Consider the following 13,094-nt stretch of genomic DNA (forward strand, 5'->3'; position numbering starts at 1 on the left):
AAATGCAAGTTCTTTATGTTTTCTCACTCATTAGTGTCTTGCTTTAATGGCTACATATTCTGGACAACTTGCGAAAAATGAAAAAATGGTTAAGAGTGATAATACTTAATTTTCTTTAAAGTTTTAATTGATTAGAGCAGTAAAAAACACACTGAAACTTCAAAGAGAGCAGAGAAGAATTAAACTGGATAAGGATTTTAAAACAAATTCATTTTTTTTTTGCCTATGCAATTTAATGTCTACCATAATCAATGCACATACATTCAATGCAGATGAAATGATATCACAATCCTGTTATATCATCTGCTTTTGTTGGAGCTGTCAGTGATCTGAGATAAGTTTAGTAATCCCGTATTGAAATAATAATGATTTCAGCCATGCAATAATTTACAGGCCTGCAAAGATGAGAAAATCCACACAGAATATGTAGCCTCAAAATAAGCCTCTTAAATTAATGTTCAAAGGTTGGATCTGCTTTCTGCTCCTTCACATCATTATAAACGCTGAAGCATTATATCGAGGTATGTTGCATTTCAATTTTGAGTGAGAAACATCTTAATATTTAACTGTAATTTGAAACTGTATTCATTATAACTGGATATAATTATGAAAAAGATCATTTGCATTTAGTTTTACATCAATTCATTAAAATTCTATACTTAACCTTTTGCTTTGTAACAGCAGGCACTCAATTTTGGGGCATAAATGTGTGCACAACCCCTGTAATGCATGAATATGAATAAGGGCCATATTTTCTTGCTTTAGACCACTACACACTATAAAATAAGCAAAACCAATATTCTATTTTGTGTTGCAGTTGCCTGACGATAAAACAGAATCTCAGCATGCATGGATTTGACTTCCTTTTGATCGTTACTATGCATACAAAGGGAGGAGCTTCAATCTATGGTGCTCCACCCAAAATGTTTACTTACAGGAGAGGCGACATTTCCCATTTTTCTACTGAAAGAGCAGGTTGTTCAACAGTTCCTACACCAGGTCCTAGAAAACATACATTTAGTTCTGGTTGAACTTGAATTTATAACGCCTGTGAAATTCCAGGATTGGCATCCAGGAGTAGGAGGGTGGCAGCCTGAAGATGGTCCTGCCATCATGTTGAGCCTCGGAGACTCAAAATGGCAGGTGTCCAGTGGGGTTTTTGCATGAGGAAACATGCGAGAGCCATCATCTCAGGTACAAAACTCACCTCCATAAATTTTATTTGAAAAATAGTAGGGGGTGATTTTAAGGATGAGGGGGATTGGTGCAGTCAGGGCCATCCAGCCTACTGCAGTGTGAGGGTTAATAGATTTCAACTCCTGGGCCTCATCTACATGATTGGAATCAGCCTCCTGTTCAAACCCAAGGCGAGCAGACAGGATGGAATTTCAGGCACACTGGGTACACGAGTGAATGATCCCCGGCAATAAGATAAGCATTTGGAAGGGTGGGGCTGTAGGGGAGGCCTGCTCCTCCTGGCCCACAAGATATTTTAAAATAAACTTACTTCTGGGACCCACTCACCTGCTTCAAAGAGGTGAATACTGGGGCTTGCAGGAAGGCAGCAGGACCTAGGGGCATGAGTTTCATGGGGCATTTTAACTGTTGCTCACCCAGATTTTGCCTGGTTAAAATTCCGGAGGGGGTCTGTAACTGACAATAAAATTAACATTTCCTAGTTATTCTTTTCCTTCAATAAATTTCCATTGGGATCAGTGGTTGGTTTTCTGCTTTCAACGTAATTGACCCCCAACTGAATTTGAACTATATCACTGTTCCTTCACTGTTGCTGAGTCAACAGCCTGAATCTCCCTACCTAATGCACGGTGGGTTCATCTATACCTCATGAACTGCAGTAGTCCAAGAAGGTGATTCACCGCCATCTTCTCAATGGCAATTAGGGATGGGCAACAAATGCTGGCCTTGCCAGCGATGCTCATATCCCATGAAACATCTGGAATACGGTGTAGAGTTTTGGTATCCTAATTTGAAAACTGATTTGAAATCAAATCCTAATTTGATAAATTGCATTAGAAACAAAAACATAAAATGCTGGAAAAACTTCAGCAGGTCTGGCAGCATCTGTGGAGAGAAAAACAAAGTTAACGTTTTGAGTCCATATGACTCTTCTTCAGAGCTGAAGAGAAGTGGAAATGTGATGAAATTTATACTGTTTAAGGGGCGTGGGGGGGGGGGGCGGCAGTGTGGGGCAGGCAGAGCTGGACAGAAGGCCAGCGATAGGTGGGGGCAAAGGAGGGATGGACAAAGATGTCATGGACAAAAGGACAAAGGGAGTGTTAATGGTAGTGGTTAGTGCTAAAAAGGTGCTAATAGTAAAGGTAAGAAAGCAGAGTGCGTTAATAGCAGAACAACAGTAGCATTGTGTGAAAGAACATGGAATAAGTAACAGGTGGCCCTGTAGGAGATGAGGCAGGGGGAGGGGGCAGCGGTGGGGGAAAAATAGGATAGAAAATGGGATATAAAGGGGGATAAAACCATGGATAAATGAATAAAAATAAAAATAAAAATAAGTGGATAAAAAGTAAAAATGAATGTAGAGAAAAGGGGATTAGAAAAAGGGGGTGAGGATGGAGACTAGAGTTCATGGTCTGAAGTCGTTGAACTCAAGGTTCAATCCTAAAGGCTGTAAAGTACCCCATCGGAAGAGGTGCTGTTCCTCCAGTTTGCGTTGAGCTTCACTGGAACATTGCAGCAGGCCAAGGACGGACATGTGGACATAAGAGCAGGGGTGGTGTGTCGAAATGGCAAGCGACTGGGTCATGTTTGCGGACAGACCGGAGGTGTCTGCAAAGCGATCACCCAGTCTGCGTTTGGTCCCCCCAACGTAGAGGACCACATATGGAGCAGCGGATGCAGTAGGCAAAATTGAAGGAGGTACAAGTGAAGCGCTGCTTCACTTGAAAGGAGTGTTTGGGCCCTTGGACAGAGAGGGGGGAGGAGGTAAAGGGGCAGGTGTTTCACCTTCTGCAATTGCATGGGAAGGTGCCATGGGAAGGGGATGAGGTGTTGGGGGTGATGGAGGAGTGGACCAGGGTGTCCCGGAAGGGACAATCCCTACAGAATGCTGAAGAGGGAAGGAGGGGGTTGGTGAAGGGAATATGTGTTCGGTGGTGGCATCATGCTGAAGTTGGCAGAAATGGCTGAGGATGATCCTTTGAATGGGGAGGCTGGTTGGGTGAAAAGTAAAGACAAGGGACCCGAACATGGTTCTGGGAGGGAAAGGAAGGTGTGAGGGCAGAGGCACGGGAGATAGGTCGGACGCGGCTGAGGGTCCTGTCAACCACAGTGAGGGGGAAACCTCGGTTAAGGAAGACATGTCAGAAGCACCGTTTTGGAAAGTGGCATCATTGGAACAGATACACGGAGGCGAAGGAACTGAGAGAATGGGATGGAGTTCTTACAGGAAGCAGGGTGTGAGGAGCTGTAGTTGAGGTAGCTGTGGGAGTCAGTGGGCCTGTGATGAATATTGGTGAACAGTCTATCACCAGAAATGGAGACAGAGAGGTCAAGGAAGGGAAGGGAGATGGACCATGTGAAGGTGATAGAGGGGTGGAAATTGGAAGCAAAGTTGATAAATTTTTCCAGGTCCAGACGAGAGGATGAAGCAGCACCAAAACAGTCATCCATGTACCAAAAAACGAGTTGTGGGAGTGGGCCTGAGTAGGACTGGAACATGGAATGTTCCACATACCCCAGAAAGAGATAGGCATAACTGGGACCCATGCAGGTACCCATAGCCACACCTTTTATTTGGAGGAAGTGAGACAAGTTTAAGGTGAAATTGTTCAGTGAGAGAATGGTGGTGGATGGTGATTGTTCAGGCCTCTGTTCAAGGAAGAAGTGGAAAGCCCTCAGACCATCTTGGTGGGGGATGGAGGTGTAGAGGGATTGGATGTCCATGGTGGAGAGGAGGCAGTTAGGGCCAGGGAGCTGGAAATTGTTGATATGATGTAGGGCATCAGCAGAATCGCGGATGTAGGTGGGAAGAGACTGGACAAGGGGAGAGACAGCGGACTCAAGATAGGAAGAAATGAGTTCCGTGGGGCAGGAACAGGCTGACATGATTGGTCTACCGGGACAGTCCTGTTTGTGGATTTTGGGAAGGAGGCAGAAGCGGGCTGCCCGGGGTTGGGAGGCTATGAGATTGGAAGCTGTGGAGGGAAGATCTCCAGAGGAGATAAGATCAGGAGAAAAAGGATAGAAAATGGGATAAAAAAGGGGATAAAACTACAGCTAAATTAATAAAAATAAAAATAAAAGTAAAACAAGTGGATAAAAAATAAAAATGAATGTCGAAAAAAGGCGATAAAAAAGGGGGTGGGGATGGAGGAGAGAGTTCATGGTCTGAAGCTGTTGAACTTAATGTTAAGTCCAGAAGGCTGTAAAGTGTCTAGTCGGAAGATGAGGTGCTGTCCCTCCAGTTTGCGTTGAGCTTCACTGGAACTTTGCAGGAGGCCAAGGACGGACATGTGGGCATGAGTTGTGTAGAAATGGCAAGTGACCGGAAGGTCTGGGTCATGCTTGCAGACAGACCGGAGGTGTTCCTCAAAGCGGTCACCTAGTCTGCGTTTGGTCTCCCCAATGTGGAGGAGATCCCATTGGGAGCAGCGGATGCAGTAGACAAAATTGAAGGAGGTGCAAGTGAAGCATTGCTTCACCTGAAGGGAATGTTTGTGCCCTTGGATGGTGAGGAGGGAGGAGGTAAAGTGTCGCACCTTCTGCGATTGCATGGGAAGGAGCCATGGGAAGTGGATGAGGTGTTGGGGGTGATGGAGGAGTGGACCAGGGTGTCCCAGAGGGAACAGTCCCTACGGAATGCTGACAGGGGCGGGGGTGAGTGGAAGGTGTGTTTGGTGGTGGCATCATGCTGGAGTTGGCGGAAATGACGGAGGATGATCCTTTGGATGTGGAGGCTGGTGGGATGAAAAGGGGGACCCAATCATGGTTCTGGGAGGGAGGGGAAGGTGTGAGGGCAGAGGCATGAGAGATGGGTCAGGCACGGCTGAGGGCCTTATCAATCACAGTTGGGGGGAAACCTTGGTTAAGGAAGAAGGAAGACATGCCAGAAGCGCCATTTTGGAAAGTGGCATCATCGGAACAGATGTGACAGACAAAATCACCACCCTTGTCAACAGGTTTGATAGCAATGTTAAGGCTGGACCTGAGAGAATGGAGTGCAGCAAGTTCAGAGGAAGACAGGTTAGAATGAATGATGGGAGCAGAGAAATTAAGATGGCTGATGTCATTCCCACAGTTCTCAATAAAAAGATCAAAAGCGGGTAAGAGGCCAGAGGGATGGGTCCAGGTAGATGGAGAACACTGGAGGTGGGTGAAAGGGTGTGTGGGGGGGGGAGTGGTAGGAGGCCGGGGGGGCGGTGGGAGAGGATTCTTGCCCAAGGAGGTCAGCACGGAGGCGAGGGTGACAGAAGAAGAGTTCAATGTCATGCAAGCTCGAAATTCATTGAAGTGGGGGTATAAGGGGATACAATGGAGTCCTTTGTTAAGCACAGGTCATTCAGCCTCAGAAAGGGGAAGGTCAGATGATATTGTGAGTACAAGGCAAGAGGTGGGATTAGAGGAAAGGATGTGTCAGAGGGAAGGAAAGGGGATGAAGGATCTGGAGGGGTATCGTTATCCATAAGTTGTAAAAACCTGAGTTTTTATTGTGTTCATTTCTGGTCCCCGCCAACATGACAAAAGATATTGAGATTCTGATGAGGGTGCAGACAAAGGTGCGCAGAATGTTACCACATTATACAACTCCTAGGGCAGAATTTCCCTAGCCCACGGGTGGCGGGCGTGATAGGTGGAAAATAGGGCGGGTCCCAACTCCTGACGGCGTGAAGGCAGATTGCAATTGTCCACTCAGCCTGCCAATGGCAGGCCACGTTTCCCACCATCAGTCGGCCGGGAGCTAATTGTAATACATTAGCTTATAATTAAAAGGCCATCCTGGCAGGCTCTTGGAACCCCGCCGTATCATCCATCCATGTCAGTGGGAAATACACGCCGATGTGTTTCACAACAGCGCACAGACGACTTGCACTTGGCGGCCTTCACTTTGGGGGAACTGAGGTGAGTGAGCAGTAGCGTTCTCCACAGCTCAGCCGTTGTTTACAAGCCTCAGGGGCGCCGGGTGGGCGGGGGAAACTGATGCCTAGCCCCGAAGGCGACTGGTGAGGGGTGGAGGGTGTTTGGGGGCAAGTGCTGGCCAACCTCGGAGGCGATTGCTGAGAGGTGGGCCGTGTCCAAAGGCAAGTGCTGGCCAGCCTCAGAAGCAACTGCTGAGGGGTGGAGGGTGTCTGGGGGCAAGTGCTGGCCAGCCTTGGAGGTGACTGCTGAGGGGTGGGGGGTGTCTGGCGGGTTGTGCTGCCCTGGTGCTGCATCCCGTGCACAGGCAATCGAGGTGGGGGTCAGGGTAGATGAGGGAAGTGGCCATGCATTAGGGGCACCTGTATAAAGGGACCATGACTCTGCAACTAAGACAGATCAGATGCAGCCACAGTGATATGATTGGGGTTGGGCTCCTAGCCTGCCCACCCATGCAAGCAACACGGAGGTAACAAAGGGCCATCAAGTGCTCCAGACCTTACCACCCACCCCCCGCCGCCCCCTGACCCCCCCGGCACCGACTTCAAGTCCGCCCCCACTTTATTGGACCGCGGTGCAGTTGGACTGCACACATTGTACAATTTCTTCGCCAACACTGGCCATGCAGCAGTCACTGCTAGAGGCACTCACAGCCCCTTACAATCTCAGCATCCTGGTTTGGACCAGTGTCCCCCATGTCGCAGGTTGACAGGGCAGCCATGCAGTACACTCATCTCTGGCCATCCGAGGGGTGACCAGCACTCTCTGGGAAGCATTAAGGGGCAGTCACACAGGGCAAGGAAAGGTGTTAAGTACAGCCATGATAACCATGTCTCTCTCTCTTTCATACTGCAGGAGGACCACGTCAGGATCATGGATCCTGGTGACCTAGCTGTATGCCTGATGGCCTACAGTAGCTGTAGAAGACTGAGGAGAGAGCGACTGAGGTGCCTGGCTGTGCAAAGGCAAGAGTAGCAACCTCATGAAAAAGGGGCAGCAGGGGCTCCCGCACACACTGCCTAGGAGCGACAGTGAGCCGTGGCTGGTCGGCACCTAGCAACACCCAGGGTCTATAGACACCGCCTGCCATTCCTGCAGATGACTGAGAACCAGTGTCGCCGACGATTGCGCGTGTTTAGGGACCTGGTGGCTCACATCTGCCACTTACTGCAGGACTTGGCGCCAAGAGGACATGGACGGCATCCACTGCCAGTGGCTGTGAAAATGACCGCGGTGCTCAATTTCTATGCCAGTGGCTCCTTTAAGGGCTCCACAGGTGACCTCTGTGGGGTTTCACAATCCGCCACCCACAAATGCATCCATGAAGTCACAGATGGCATCTTCCCCATGGGACACAACTTTGTGCATTTCGCCCGGGGCTGGGACAGCCAGGATTCAAGGGCCATTGGATTCGCCCTGATATCCGGATTCCCACAGGTGCAGGGTTCGATTGACTGTTAATAAATATGACAAAAATTTTATTAAAGATTTGTTAAACAGACATGAAACCTCATCCCGCTGGGGCTCCTGGCCTGCCCACCAGCCTTAAGGTTGGACGGGCAGGTCTTTTAAGCGGCTTAATTATCCTGTCAATGGCCTCAATTGGCCATTGACAGGTCGGTGGGCGGACATTTAATTTCGCTGTCCACCCACCTTCCTGAATATTTAAATTGGGGCGGGATGACGTCGGGGGGGGGAACCCCCGATGTCATCCCACGTCATTTTCATGTCAGCAAGCGTGCCCCGCCCCCAGCTCACCGATGGAAAAATTCTGGCCTTTGATTCTATAAATCAGATACAGTCCAGTTGCATAGGTTATTTGGGATGGAGAGAGATGTTAGGACAAGGGATTAGGCCTATTAAAGTTGTAGGCAATGAGTTAGGTTGGATGTCAGGAAGTAGCATTTTACGCAGAGCAATTTTCCTTCTAGAACAAACCATCAAGTTTTGTGGTATGTATAAAGTCACTACAGCCCTTAAAAAAGTCCTTGATAAATTCCTGATGAAAGAGAGCATTTCCAGACACTGGAGACAAATTGCTACTTAGTCGAGACTGGAATATCGTGGGCAACTGAAATCTTGAACTTGCTTGATTTGAGTTGGAAATGAATTTTCCAGGGATTTCCCCGAAATTGGCGACAATTTTTGCTCTTTTATTTGCCTTTTCAAGGAGACAACATTTCCAGGGTATGGGTAGATGGTATGACAGATGGAACAAAAACAAAAAATGATGGAAAAACTTAACAGGTCTGACAGCATCTGTGGAGAGAAAGACAGAGTTAACGTTTCGAGTCCGTATGACTTCTTCAGAGCTAAAGGGAAGTAGAAATTTGGTGAAATATATACTGTTTAAGTGGGGTGGAACAGGTGAAGATGGATAGAAGGCCAGCGATAGGTGGCGGCAAAGGAGAGATTGCGAAAGATGTCATAAACAAAAGGTCAAAGGGTTGTTAATAGTGGTGGTTCTGGCTAAAGGAGGTGCTATGGTGACATTCAGAGTGGAAAGTAGAATGTGATAATGGCCGGACAAGGGTAAATACTCTGGAAAGTGACAGATGGCCCTAGTAGGGGTGGGGATGGGGGAGGGTATGGTGGTGGGAAAAAAGATCAAAAATGGGCTAAAAGCTGGGGATTAAACAATGAATAAAAATGGAAATACATTTAAAAATAATAATGATGAAAATAAGTGTAAACAATTTAAATAAAAATTTAAAAATAAAAATGAATATAGAAAAAAGGGGATCAAAAAGGGGTGGGGATGGAGAGAGAGTTCAAGGTCTGAAGTTGACAGATGGCATTGACTGGATGGCATGGGCTCAATGGGGCTGGTGGTTTTTTATTGCTCTTCTTTTTTTTCCTTGTGTGTAAAATATGGAGCTGCATTTAGGATCATTGGGCAAAAATAAATGCTATTATTGTCCAGTATTATTCTTTTGTTTATATATTATTGTGCTCAATTCCATCCAGTAGTTCTGGATCTCTCATTGTTTCATATTTCAATAGTTGTGGACTTTCTTACATAGCTCTATTTCTGAAAATTAATTTTCTGATGGTAAATTGAGCTTACCTCCCAAGTTATCACCAGTTCAGATCGACTGCCACCTCCCCCGCTAACATTAGCTGGACCCATGTCAGGAACTGTAAGGAAACAAAAAGAATGGGTAACTTTGGATCACAGGAAACTTGAACAGGAAGTCTGCAGAAAATAAACAATGTGACCCATTTCTTATTTAACAAAATGTTCTAGCTGTCTTATTTTTCCAGAAGAATGCAAAGGTGCTATCCATACAATATTCATAATCATAGTTTTTTGTCATGAACTTTGTGTTTATTAATATATTGTAGCTTTAAATTCATTCTCATTGTTATATTTCACCATGTGAATACATAGTATAATACATATATACTTATAAAAATATTTTATATTTTTGATATATACATGTATTCAAAAATATAGCCGCTTGTTATTTTTAAATGGCACAAGAGCAATTATAGAAGCATATACTTTTCTGACCAATGTTGTAGATTTTTATTGACCAAACATTAAAAACAAAAAATGATAAAAGATTATAGAGTTGCTTATCAATATGCCATCTATATGTAAGACTGCCAATTATAGAAACCAGCTATCAATAATAGAAATAAAAATAAGGCTGTTTCTATAATACTTGGCCAATCCACAATACTGGTTTTATGCCTAGGCAGCAAGGTGAGGATATATACTGTTATGTATTTTCTGGCTTACTGTATATCTTATGTATCTGAGAGTGAGTCAGAGATGACTCTAGTTATTAGTCCAAATAGTTTCTTTACAGAACTTTAAAACATCTCAGAACTTACAGGAGCATCAACACACATGGTCTTTGCAGGGAGCCCCAGATCCTTTCTGGAACATTCCTAGATTTCTTACCTTTCTGGCTCCAGACACAGGCTTAAGCAATCAAACAAGTGTACAAAGATCAGATACCAGACCGGCCTAATCAAACATAAATGAAACAAATCATTGAACAGTATAAAATACCACCCCGCCCACTTTTTAACCAAAAAACTTGTTTTCAATTAAATTGTTCTAAACAAGAGACATATATGTTGAGTCAATTCTTAGAGTTCAACTTGTCTATTTTCTCCAAGTACAGAAAGTTGTTGAGATGCAAAGGTCCCTTTGACTCTTTAATCTGCGATTAGATCTATGAATTTGATGTTGTGGTTCTGAGTGATCAACTTGATGAGGCATTGATCAAAATCACTCAAAGGAAAAGGAAATGTGTTCTCATAAACACTGACCTTGAAATATCCTGGTCTGCTCACTAACAAACATCTCACATTCCACTTGGTATTGTCATCCAACAGATTAGCATTGGTACTGCGTAACTGCTTGATCTGCTTTGTACCTGATAGAGATTATGCAAGTTTATGGTTGTGATTTGGCCATTTGACCTACATCCAATCTCCAACCTTCAATCATTGTTCCCTTGCACCTGCACATTTGTCAAAGTAGGCTTTTGCTTTACCTTATAGCTTTGTAATGTCATCTGCTTTTGCTCTGACATTGTCATTAACTAGTGTTGATAGTTTGAGAATGGTCAGTGGCAGACCTAAGTTTGGCTGGTGTCTTTCAAGTTAGAAAGTGTGGGATGTTCTAATATGCATCATTAATCCATCATTCTTGCTGAAAGCTTTGCCACAGTAAAGACACTGGTAGGCCGTTCACTAAATGTGCATATATAATGTTCCATTGCTGGCAGATTTCTGGCCACAGTATGGTCAAATCTTCTCCTCTCCAACAAGTGTCTTTTTATGGCTCTTAAGTACAGAGACAGTCACAGAGGCTTTCTCAGATTGGTCACATTTGAAAGCTCATTCACTGCTGTGTATCAGCAGATGTCTCTACAGGTAGAAGGGAGTTTGAAACAAATCCTTACATGCCTCACACTCAAGTAGTCTCTCTTTCTAGTGTGTCTTGTTGTGGTTCTTGCACACATTTCGGTGAGCAAATCCTTTTACTGTAAGGTTTGCATTTGGAGGGTTTATCCTTGCTATGGATAATTTTATGTGCAGTCCCCTGATCAAGCCATTTGAAAGATTTTACTTTTGTGATGATATATACATGCTGTACTTCACTCTCAGGAAGAGATTCTTCCACGTGTTAAAACTGATGAAGTCTTCTTTTTCCATGACTTACACATCTTTGCAAAATGGTCCCACTGAGAACACAAATTGCATTTTTTCCCTCAAGATGGACACAGGTACTGTCTTGAAGGCATCTGACCGTGATGGGCACATGTTGATGAGATTGCTGAGATCTCCTTGTCTGTAACCCTTGCTCTTGAGCTGGTTGGGCAAGATGTATTTGCAACCCTGAGTCTAAGGGTGCATTGCTATGTAACTTCTTTGAATCTAACATGGCAGATTCAATTTGGACTCCCAAGGACATGGCTTTATCCAAGGTTAGATCATCATCCTCCATGAGGAGAAGTTCCCTTCATAGAATTGAAGTCTTTTCAATTAACTGATCATGAAATATTTCATTAGTGTGCCAAATTTACATGTAGAAGCCAATTGCCGCAATGCTGCTACATACTGTTTGATGTATTCAGCAGTTTCCTGGGATCTCTGACTGAATGTACATCATTCGATCATCAACATTTTGTTTGGCCCAAAGTATTTTTCGAGAGTGCTTACTGCTGTACCAAAGGTAGGTGTATCTTCTGTGAGCTGCTCGCATGTTAGCTAACCTTTCGCTCTGAGACAATGTACAAGTATTGCTTCCTTACGGATCGCTGCTACATCCAGACTGTCCATCCCTGTAATGAGCAGATAGGTCTTCAATCCACCGTCTCCCGGCAATTAAAGAATTGGTTCTGGAGCTGGTAAGGTTAAACTTTTCTCAATCATCCTTGTCACCAATTTTCGTTATGCATTTACCAGTTTGCTGTGTATGTTATTTATCTCAGAGTAATGCAAAGATGAGTATAATTCTATGTCCAAACAGTTTACTTACAGAACCTTAAAGCATCTCAGAACTTTAAAAGAACTCAGAACTTACAGGAGTTTTAACTCACATGGTCTTTGCAGAGAACCCTAGATCCTTTCTGGAACATTCCCAGATTTCTTATCCCTCCAGAGCCACCAACAGGCTTAAGCAATCAAGGATGTGTAAAAGGATCAGTTATCACACTGATATAATCAAACCCAGATGAAACAAACCATTGAGCATGACATGCACCTACATGTTTTCTCATGTCTTATTACAGCAGGGTTTTCCTAGCTTGCTATCTTTATGAACCATTCAGGTATTTGCCATGGAAATATAATATATAATATATATATATACAAATTATACATTAGGCCATATTTACATTAGTTCCCATTAATTTACAGATATCTTAAACTAATTTTGGTGACCAGAATTAGGTTATTACAATAATGAGGCAACAGCACTAAAAACAGCCCATTTCAAAGTCTTAGATCCACAAAATTCAAATAGGAGAACCAGGTGGGAAAGAAGTACAAATACAAATAGAATTGCAGTGTTTAGGTTTTGTTGACTGGGCTTGGGGAGCACATTTAGGTGCTGATTGAACATCATTGTGTTACAGCTTGTTTGCTGCGTTACAAACTGTGACAGCAGATACACACAATAAAGGCTGTAAGTAATTCTGTACATTTGACTGATGTTGGCAGGGGCAAGACTATGGGCAGAATTTTACACCCTGCAGGCGGGTGCACGCACGACCCGATCGGGCGCAAAATAGCACACGATGATGTCAGGCGAGTATCCTGACGTCATTGCGCACTCGCGCGATATTTCAGTCAGCAGGCACGTGCGAGAGTCAGCAGCGCGCTAACCGACAACTAAGAGGCCTATTAAGGCCTTTAATCAATTAATTAAAAGCAATTTTTCACTGCTTGGCCAACCTTATGGTTAGTGGGCGGGCGAATAGGCCAGGCGGCCTTTGGATTTTTTAAGAAACGTCATCCAC

At 44.5% G+C, this 13,094-nt stretch overlaps 1 protein-coding gene across 4 annotated transcripts in view; it reads right to left on the reverse strand.

The window, feature by feature from the left end:
• Window positions 1-13,094, reverse strand: part of LOC144681763 (contactin-4-like) — a 1,677,954-nt gene that overhangs the window by 182,710 nt on the left and 1,482,150 nt on the right. For all 4 annotated transcript variants that reach the window (XM_078543733.1, XM_078543732.1, XM_078543731.1 and 1 more), the window contains exon 17: window positions 9,179-9,249. In XM_078543733.1, the coding sequence (XP_078399859.1) occupies window positions 9,179-9,249 (71 nt within the window). The remainder of the gene's footprint in view (window positions 1-9,178; window positions 9,250-13,094) is intronic.

This window comes from Cetorhinus maximus, chromosome 6, assembly GCF_964194155.1.
Source record: "Cetorhinus maximus chromosome 6, sCetMax3.hap1.1, whole genome shotgun sequence".
In the NCBI taxonomy this organism is placed as follows: Eukaryota; Metazoa; Chordata; class Chondrichthyes; order Lamniformes; family Cetorhinidae; genus Cetorhinus; species Cetorhinus maximus.